A 10,409-nucleotide genomic window follows, 5' to 3' on the forward strand; every position below is an offset into this window, starting at 1 on the left:
AAAATAAAAAATAAAACAAAAAATACAACGCCCGCCCTCACAGGATCAGTTGAATAAGCAAAATCTGACTCACAATGCTGTAGGCTTGTTACCTTGGGCTTTTATGATCCCTCAAAAATCTAGAACTTAATGCCATATAGGGCCAATCACTTATCAACAAGCAGAAGGGAAAGTATTTTATCATTAGAAAATGGAATAATTATCTCTAAACTTAACAAAAATAAAATATCCACTGGTTAAATTAAAAGATTGCTTGAGGAGATAAGAATCGCTGATGAGATAAAACTCACAGGTAAAAAGAAGCCATGGGAAGCTAGGAGGAAGCTAACCCTCAGGTTTTCCTGCTAATTATAAATCAGAATAAAGTAAGGCACCAGAACTTACACGGATCACATGGCAGCAGAGCAAATGTAAAACGTCGTTTCTCAACAACAAATCTACCCCTGTTATCCTTTGGTTCTATACTGCCTCAAAAGGAGTGCGAATTTATATTTTAAAATGTAATTCATTTCATTCCATCCCAAAATCATATCCACTGGAAATCATTAGGAAGCAGAAAGAATAAAAGCCCTTAAAATTATATTAACATGCCATTCTCATCAAACACCACTCAAATTTAACAGAACCAGATAAGAATAATACTACTGACCTGATGTTCTCATCCCATAGGGCAAATCAAACTTATCGCTACCATACAAGGAAGCAATCTTTCTAAAATCAGCTGCACACAGAAAAGGGTGAAACTGATGAAACCTGGAAGGAAAGGATAAAGAATGATTTTGCCAAATACCTACTATATTTGCAAGCTTTTAAAATCAAAACTAAAAGTAAGTATAGCATATAATTCATATCATTATACTGGCTATATGAAAATGTATAATTTTTTCTAATTTTTAAAAATAACTTTAAACCGTGCTGAAATATTGCATAGAATGGAGTACTCAATGGAACTACACAACTGAAATGAAAACACTTTGCAGCTACTAAGATGAAAATTATGTTACAACTCAGGAAGTAAAAACAAAACAAAAACAAACCAACAGCAAGTGATAAAATAATAGCCATATATAGGAAAAAACAAAGTAATATTATAAAAGTGCTGATGCTAAGCTATTTCTAAATTTAAAAGTACCATATATGTGAAGTTGAATCAGCTACGACAAGTCTGGGGTCACTATCCCATAAATGACAAAGCCGAAATCCACACCCAAGCCTAATTATAAGGAAAGATGTTCTCTTTATAACACTGAAGATAAAAGCTCCAGGTTTCCCAGAAGAGCTTCTCCAGATTGCTGCTGTCTTTTCTGTTTCTGAGAAAGTGGCCTCAAGTACACTCTAGGGGACTTCCCTCAGAGAGTACTGTCCACATGACAAACATAAATCTACCTGTCACTTACACTGTAGACTTACATACTTGCTGAATAATCTTGCACAAATACTTTAACCCTTTTGGGTTTTCTCAGAAAGGAAAGGATATCTTTTTTCACTAAAGTTATGGAGTATCTTAATTCTAGAGTAGCATTTTAACCTGTGTTCTGCAACCCGTATGTGGCTCATAAAATCAATTTTGTGAGTCATGATCAGCATCTTTTTAAAAAGTGAATGGAACAGAACACAGTATATCTGGAGTAGTAAAGGTAAAAATTCTTTTTTTTTCTTATCACATGTGTTCGCACTAGATCCCAAGTAAAATGTATTTCTTCCTGAGTCATGTTCAAAAAAGTTTAAAACACTATTCCAGTTTTGCAGTGGGTCCTCACTGGATGCACACCCCTGGAAAGACTACAAGCAGCCATAGCACACTTGGAATCATATCCGAAAAAGTCTTATCTGTTTGCAGTTTTCCAGAGAGTTGATTGATTATAAAGGGATCTGTAGCCCCAAAGAGTTAAAAACCGGTAATAACAAGGTGCAGTAATAAAAGACAATAGGAAAAAAAATGAATTTTTAATGCTTCATAGAAAAAATGCTGAACAGATTGTGCCTGTTTTACCCAATTAAACATGCCTAGAACAGATTTTTATTTCTTGTTATCTAGAGCATTTTCACCAGCAATCTGTCAAAGTTAAAGTGATGGAGGAAAAGAACATATGTGAATAGAAGAGTAAATTCTTTACAAAGCCCAAGAGCCATAATCAACAATCATTGACATTTTATGTAGATTAATCATTATTTGCATTCTATGTAGTTCATTAAAAGTTAATAAAAGGGAAAATCTCTACTCAAAAAGTTTAACCTAGAGGCAAGGAAGGAGACGCCACAAAATAATAAGGGTGGAAAATAACATGGGAGCAACAAGGGGGAAAAATAAAACCCTAAAGAACAATTCGCTTTTTTATAATCAAACACGAATAGACCTCTCTAGCCTCACCTGTGTGAAAAGAATACTGGTTTGATTGAGTTCCTCAATGCCTTTTCTTAAAATATATGCAGAGCTCTGACTAAAAGCACAAAAAGAGACAGGATATTCAAGCTCTTCCTTAAATATGGGGTGTCCACTTTATACTGCTAAGATTTGCATTAAAAAAATAAACAAGTGTGGAAAATGATTACAAGCATATTTGGAATATTTTGTATGCCACAGGTTTTTCTGGTATATTTTTACCTCAGCAGAGAGGCAAAAGCTGGCTTTGATAAACAAGGCTGGATCTTATTTCTCCGTTTCATTTCCACAGGTGCCACCCTATGAGACAAAAATAATGTCAGTCAGAAACCAGAACCGGGAACCCTGCCCAAAGGGAAGCAAATGCCCTGGGAACTCATTCATGCCACCACTGAGAGGTTCTATGGCAGCAAACAAAAATACTCCCTGCACCTCTTGAGGTTTGCCAGTACCTTCTCCAAGCCCTACACACACCTGAGATTCATGGATGTAAGGGAAGGGAGGGTGGAAATGCTGAGGTGATGAGCAACCCAGAAGTGATTCCAAGAGCAATGATTCAAAGGACCTTCAGAGAAGGGCCAGGATTACTGCATTGTAGAAGCTGCAACCAGGCTCACTTTTTAGAAGTCCTGAAAGCTGGAGAAACCCAAACTCACCCCAAGGGCAAGTGGCCATTTACCTCCTCCTGCCACATCTGCTGACGCACACCGGCAGCGAACACCACAGAAACACCTGACCTGAGCAGGTTCCATAGACCCTTGCCTTGCGATCCGGGGGACTCTACAAATCACACTATTGAGAGTCATTTCTAACTCTTCTCTATTCTTGGCATAAGTTAGGCCCTTGTGTGCTCCTGAATGGAGTACTTGTCTCCACAATTTAAAAGGGTATTGTGAACCATGACAGAGCACAACAAGGAAAATAAAGGGGTGGTGGACGGCAGGATCCAGACTTAGCTGGGAAAGAGGAAAACAGCTTAATACAATTATTAATGATCATCAGTTATGTGAAGAATTTGTATTTAAAAACTAATCAGTTTTCTTCTATACTCAGCAGAATTCAAAATGAAGGAAATATCCTAAACCCTTCATGGACAGACACAATTTTCCATTTTTGTGGGTACAAAATCTCCATAGTTAGAACTGCTAGGTTTCTGAACTATGAGGCTAGTAAACTCCTTACGCAGGAAAACATATTTTGTGAATATCACAATGGCAAGGACTCCTTGATTTATACATAAGGAAGATACATAAATATGGTGGACCAGCACACTAGACCAAAACATCTCAATTATATTTGGAGGATAACATGAAGATATTATTTGATTTCTAAAGTCATTAAAACATAGAAAACAGTTTTAGGATATTGTGAAGACAACCTTTGGGTGACTTTTTAAAAGAAAAACACAATTATATTTCTTAAATCATTTTAAAGGAAGCAAGTTCATTGCACAAACAACTGTCTGAGCTAATATCCCAAGGTACTTGCTGTGACTATAGTAATGTGTTAGCTGAGGAGTGACATGGTCACGTCAACCCTGATGACAAAAGACTGCTGATTTAGATCCTTTTCATCACCTTCTTTATCATGTTCCCTGTGACCAACAATAGGATTTGTAGGAAAGCAGCAATCTAGTAAGCTTTTTGCTTTCTCTTCTATTTTTGTCTTCTACTACTAAGGGTAGGACAGAGAATGTGGCAAAGATGTAGGGATAGATCCCCTTGATGTAGTCCTCATTTAGTACATAATCAGACTTCAAAATTCTCTAGCCCGATATTTGGGTCCAAAGCCTAAAACTTTAGGGCCAAAACTACCCACCTGGCATTAGGTTTTTTCCAGTGGCCATTTGCCTAACTTCCTTCCATGAAAAGCATTACAATTATTTTTCAATCAACCAGTAATGAAATCAAATGCAGAAGCATCAGCTTTTTTTCATCGAGTAAGCACAAGTTAGAAACATGATCTAAAATCTACTATGAAACACTGGCAAAAAATACTGATTCTTTGTCTAAGGAAGTTATGTGATTTATTTTAGCATAATTATGTACTGCCACCTGTTTGGGATTTAAAGGTCATCAAAACTTTTTTCCTAGCCAAAGGACTGACAATGAGAAGGTTAAAATCCCTATTACAGAGGCTTTCTCTTCAGTAAAACTATCTGTGCCTCTTCAAAGTTTTATATGTGGTATTTCAAGTCAAAGCTATTTCAGAAGATACATATGTCATCGTTCACCAAATATTTTTAAACAAAGGAAACCATATGTAATATCTATATTTTATCAATAATCTCTTATGCAAGCATTTTAGGTTCCAAAAGTTAAGTACCACTGAGCCCAGTAATTACTCCATTAACTCAAGGAGATGATCTATAGCATAAAGAAAGAATGTTATAACCCAAAGATGGTTAACACTATGGCTTCACTGGGAAGTCAATAGAAAGTAGGTGTTGCTTGTCAACTTTAAAATTGTTCGAGATACAATCTATAGGATACTGGAATGGTAAAACCCCAATTTACAATGGAAAGCAAGAAAATATTCAAAATGTTACAATGGTACAAGTTTTTTTAATAGGACCCTCTACTGTAATTTGTGGATTTGTGTGAAAGACTAGGTTGAGAGTTATTTTTAAATAACAAAATGAAACTTACCAATAGACATTCGTTCCCCATAATATGCAATGCAGTACATAATAGAGGAAGACAGCACTCAGGAATATGGCCACAAGATACCCTCTCATGGCTGGCTCACCTGAAACACAAGGAATGAAGTCCAAAGCAAAGGCCAGGTTGTTATACAAATGGATTTTCACAATGGCTCAAATATAAGCATTATTGGAAAAAATATACAAAAGGAACTATAGAAAAAAATGATGTGGGCATGTAATTTTGGAAATACTCACTAAACGTGCAGAAAGATAATGTTTTTTCTGTCTCTCCTTTTATCAATAAGCACAACATAATGTATGTTTAGGCCAATAAACAGTTCCATGGTCTCAAAGGTAGGGGCCTCCCTACTACTTTCTCATGTTAGGTAAGAAAGAAAGAATTTCTCCAGAATAAAATTTTACACATCTATTCCATATCCAAAACTTTTTTCACAAACATTAAAACCTATCTATTTTCTCTCTCAGTAGAAGTAAATAGATGCCTTAAGCTGTGAATATTTCATTTCTTCAGTGCTTGAAATGATGTTAAAGTGGTATACATTATAATGTTTACAAGTCATTTTTCCAATTTTTAAAAACTGAGGAAAAAAGCTACTGAAAAAGTATTTCCCTCATCCTCAATTTTTATATACTTTTAGATCCACCCATTTGATTTTTCCACATCATAGTTCAGGTATATTCAGCTACTTGCTTGTTTTGTATTAAATTGACGATATTGTTCATTACACATTTGCAGACAGACAAAAACCTTGACACAATCCTCTCTAAAATGTAAGTGCAAAAAAAGCCTTTATAGAATATATTTTAAAAACCTATAAAACATGTTTAGTTTTCTCTTTTGCTTCGAAGGAAAAAAGGAAAAGTTTCCACTGTGTTATGTAATTAAATGTAAAAGACAAATTTAACATATGGTTCCATAATAGACCTATTTCAATGCCTGTGACTTTAAACAGGTATACTGCTTCTCTGTCTCCCTTATCAAGTTTGTAGTTCATCTAAACAATTGCATGTGCCACTCCTTTCACTCCTATCCATGCCTATTAACCTCAATCACGGTGATGCGGTATAGAACCTGGGAGTCTGACTGAATAAATTTCCAAATAATGTGGCATTGCCTTCTTTTTAATGGTAAATATGTTCAAATGGAAATCTTAAAATAAACCACTCCCTTTGCCTTCATAAGTAGAATATACTAAACATAATTTAAACTTTTCTTGATAATATGGGGTCAGCTCAACAAATATAATTGTTCTGGGCTTTCTTACAGTTGAAACCCTCTGCAGCTAATGGGTGTGTGGGGCTATTTGCTAAGCAGTCCTAAACTGGCATGATTATCTGGTTGAGTTGCTTTTCACTCCTCCGTTGCTGTCAGCTGTTGCTTCTCGCTGCTATTAATACAGTCACCACCCCCACATGCCACTATTCTAAATTAGTTAGAAATGAAAACTATGTCAGGAGAAAGCAAATAAATAAGCAAGTTAATGAGCAAACTTTAGTTTACACATACTTCTAATCAGGTATACATAATCCCTGTGAAGAGTCAACACCGGTTGGAAATCAGAAGACAAGATTCACAGCCTAACTCTACATATGGTGTGGGGAGCCTAAGGTAAATCAGTCTACCTCTTCTGACCTGAGGGTCCTCACGTGTTTACAAGTGAGAACACACCATCTACCTCTTTGGGTTATTAGACTGTCCTGGAAGGCAGTTTACCATGGGCCAAAATAGTGATGAACATCTTATTAAATGCTCAAATTAAACATTTAAGGCTCCACTAAGAATAACATCATTTGGCCGGGCGCGGTGGCTCACGCCTGTAATCCCAGCACTTTGGGAGGCCGAGGCAGGTGGATCACTAGGTCAGGAGTTCAATACCAACCTGGCCAAGATGGTGAAAACCCGTCTCTACTAAAAATGCAAAAAAATTAGCCAGGCGTGATGGCGGGCACCTGCAATCCCACCTATTCAGGAGGCTAAGGCAGAGAATTGCTTGACCCCAAGAGGCAGAGGTTGCAGTGAGCCGAGATCACGCCACTGTACTCCAGCCTGTGCAACAGAGTGAGACTCCATCTCACAAAAAAAAACAAAAAAAAACAAAAAAAAACAACGAATGACATTTATGCAAAGATCCAACAAGGATAAAACTTAACAGTATCAGCAAATTTTTTAATGTATTTACATCTAAGACAGTATATGAAGGTCTAGGGAAAGAAGTCAGTATTTACGAGTCAAAATTCCTATGTATTCTCCAAAACATACTCTTTAGGCAATTTTTGTATTATTTTACAGAACACGGAGGAGGTATGGGTAAGCAAGACTTATGTTATTGTTTTGTTGTTTTTCATTCACTAATATGTGGTCTAATTAAAAACGAAGAAGTGTGAGAGAATGCTCTGTTTTCAAACAATAAAACGAACCCACTCTTGAACAGCGACTGCATACACCACCTGAAAAACATTTAGGAAGTTAAGGCACTCTCGTATTTCATGTACAATTCACAGCTTCAGTATTTAAGTTGCAAAGGACACGGGCCAGCCAGGATATCCTTGTGATAAACATGGTTCCTCTGCTTGCTCACAGGAAAAAGCTTCCACAAATAAACCAATTATCTAATTATATTCTATAAGTGGAAGAGCATTTTGCTTTGAGCAAAAACATTCAAAGAAAAAACAGAATTTAAGAGGTTATCTGCTTTTAAAAAGACGTAAGGCCCTTTAATATAGCTTTGATTACCAAAACAAAGAGTTTTCAAGATCTTGACATTAAAAAGGACCAATGCCAGCTTTGTGGCTGCAGATGCTCCTAAAATCAGGATCCCTAAAACATCCTTTACAAAAATGTGGGTAGAGGATGGCAAGGGAGAGAAGGACTCATTGGCAGAGGACAAATGTTCACACATTCTCCAACTAAGACATGTAACCCATGTATAACTAACCTATATATGCCAAATTAAACTCAATCTTGACAACAGTTTCACTTTGCTTTAATAGCAAAAGCATATTTTGTGTGGAGCATTAAAGTTCATAAAAAATCTTTTATATGTCCATCCCTCCATTTGAGGCTCAAAATAAGCTTGTTAAGATGGGTGTGCAGGTGTTGTCTTCTTGATGAATGAGGGAAACTGAAAGTTCATAAGGTTGAGTTGTCTGAGGTCACATAGTTTAAGGAAGACAGAAATAGATTTACGGTTCGATCATTTCTTTCTCAGAGTTCCATTCCTGGTGTTATCCTGTCTCTCAAGATAAAAAGCACAAGGCAAATCTAAAAGAGATCATTCTAATCTGAAAATTCCTAATGGTGTTCCATTGGTATGTTGAAGTCTAGATGGGTAAATTCAGATATTGGTGAAAGGAGGTGACTCTAGGGCAGGCTCAAGAGTCTGCACCAGGCCGGGGACTTGTTAACATGCACACTCCTGAGCCTCTACTTAATCTGAATCTCTGGGGCTCAGGAATGTGCATTTAAACAGCATCCACCAATTTGATTCTTATGCACACTAAATTTTGAGAATCACTGCTCTAAGACATACAATAGAACCATGGAAGAATTTCTGAAATACAGAGACTGTAACAGATACAGATCCCATAACTAGATGCTTTGTATCATTTTTTTTTTTTTACCCTAAATGCCTAGCACGTGGTAAATGCTCAATGAATAACAACTGATTAGAAGCATTAAGATGTATGAGTGCTTAGCCTGTGCCAAAGCATGTGATAATTGCTTTTGGTGTATTACCTCATGACATCCTGACAACCACCTTGCAAAAGAAGTAGAAGACTTACAATTCCTATTTTATAGAGGAGGAAACCAAAACTCTGGGAGAAGCAACGACTTTGTTGAGCCGACAAGTAGCAGAACGAGGACTCAAATCTGTCTCTATCAGGCCACAGCCCATGCGTTATACTACCTCCCCCTAGATGTGAGCTTTCACAAGTGAGCACAGGCCCCACTTGCTACCAGACTAAACATTACTGAACATTTCTCCAACTTGACAATCCTGCAAGCTCTTTAAGCAATATCAATTCTAGTAATTGATGAAATGGAGATAAAGCTTATAATACTTTTGATTCAAACTCAGCTGAAATAAAAGCCTGTTACTCCCAACCCTGTTCCCAGTTCTGCTCCTCCCAACCATGCTAGCATTGTTTATGAAAACAAAACAAACTCTATGGAGAAACAATTGAAAAAATGTCAGGTTTTTTTTTAGACTCTCCTAATGCTTTCTCAAACCAAAGGGAGCTTGCTTCTCCAACCAGCTAGAAAAAAGCATGTTCAGCAATAATTCTAGAAACATTGTTCTACTTATCAAGCATTAGGTTAGTGCAAAAGTAATTGTGGTTTTTGTCATTTAAAACCAACCTAATAGAAAAACCCGGTGGGTACCTCAGTCAATATGCAACACCAAGGAAGAAAGACCCTTGGCGTTCTCTATTCCAGATGCCGAGCACACACAAACCTCACCTGCCTGTCTCCTCCATCCCCAGTTCCGTTTCAATCTGGAAGCAGGTGCTTCCTAATGCCCATCTGCAAGCCCAGCCACCCCAGGCACTGGGACTGATTCTGACCCACGGAAAGAGTCTGAGGAGCCCTCGACTAGCAGCTCAACAGTTGGGTCAGGTTCCTGTGGATCCAGTAGTGATCTTTGTCATCTCATCCACTGGACCTGGGTTCCTGCTGCTGGGTACTTAAACTATACTATACTTTTCCAATGTCTGCGTTCTTCTCTTTCCTAGTCACCCTAGCAGCTCTGCAGCCAAACTTCCAATTTTTTTTTTTTTTTTTTTTAGTCACTAGGATCCTAAACCATGTCCCCATCCACTCTGGGGTGAGGCACCCTTCTGTTTCCTGCTTCCTCAGTGGCAGACATCCTACTTTTTCTACTACTAGGTCTCTTCTCACACCCAACATGCTGCTGTTCAGTAACTCACATCTTTGTGCAAATAAGAGAAGCATATCCCCCATCTACCTCCACACAGCCTGTGGGCACCTAATGTCTAATATCTCAGCAGCATCCAGATTTCAGCCACAACCTTCCCCTTAAGCAAGTAACCTTGTTCATGGCTCACCTCCATACCTTTACCAGGTGGCCGTGCTGACACCTGTGTCCATTCAGCCCCTGGACAGGCCCTCATCCATCCTAGTCTCTGCTGGTCCTCAGCTCACACTGACATAAACTCCAGACTGTGTGGAACATGGCCAACGGATTTCACATCCTGCCTTCCTTCCTCTTTGTACTTATTACTCAGTTTGTGATTATAATCTGCAGTCACATGCCCACATGAGCAAATCTACAACAGAACCTCCAACTCTAGCCATGCATTAATGTCTAGATTTTTTTTGGTCCAGCCTCATAGGTCCCC

The 10,409-nt window shown here is 37.8% G+C and overlaps 1 protein-coding gene across 11 annotated transcripts in view; it reads right to left on the reverse strand.

The window, feature by feature from the left end:
- ST3GAL6 (ST3 beta-galactoside alpha-2,3-sialyltransferase 6) overlaps window positions 1-10,409 on the reverse strand; it is a 59,375-nt gene that overhangs the window by 20,290 nt on the left and 28,676 nt on the right. For 10 of the 11 annotated variants that reach the window (XM_054480025.2, XM_054480027.2, XM_054480026.2 and 7 more), the window contains 3 exons: window positions 5,032-5,131; window positions 2,606-2,683; window positions 650-753 (listed from right to left, as the gene is read on the reverse strand). In XM_054480025.2, the coding sequence (XP_054336000.1) occupies window positions 650-753; window positions 2,606-2,683; window positions 5,032-5,120 (271 nt within the window). In that variant the 5' untranslated portion in view covers window positions 5,121-5,131. Of the gene's footprint in view, window positions 1-649; window positions 754-2,371; window positions 2,436-2,605; window positions 2,684-5,031; window positions 5,132-10,409 lie in introns of those variants that run through there. The other variant, XM_063661441.1, reaches the window with a different exon arrangement.

Source organism: Pongo pygmaeus, chromosome 2 (assembly GCF_028885625.2).
Source record: "Pongo pygmaeus isolate AG05252 chromosome 2, NHGRI_mPonPyg2-v2.0_pri, whole genome shotgun sequence".
Taxonomy (NCBI): Eukaryota; Metazoa; Chordata; class Mammalia; order Primates; family Hominidae; genus Pongo; species Pongo pygmaeus.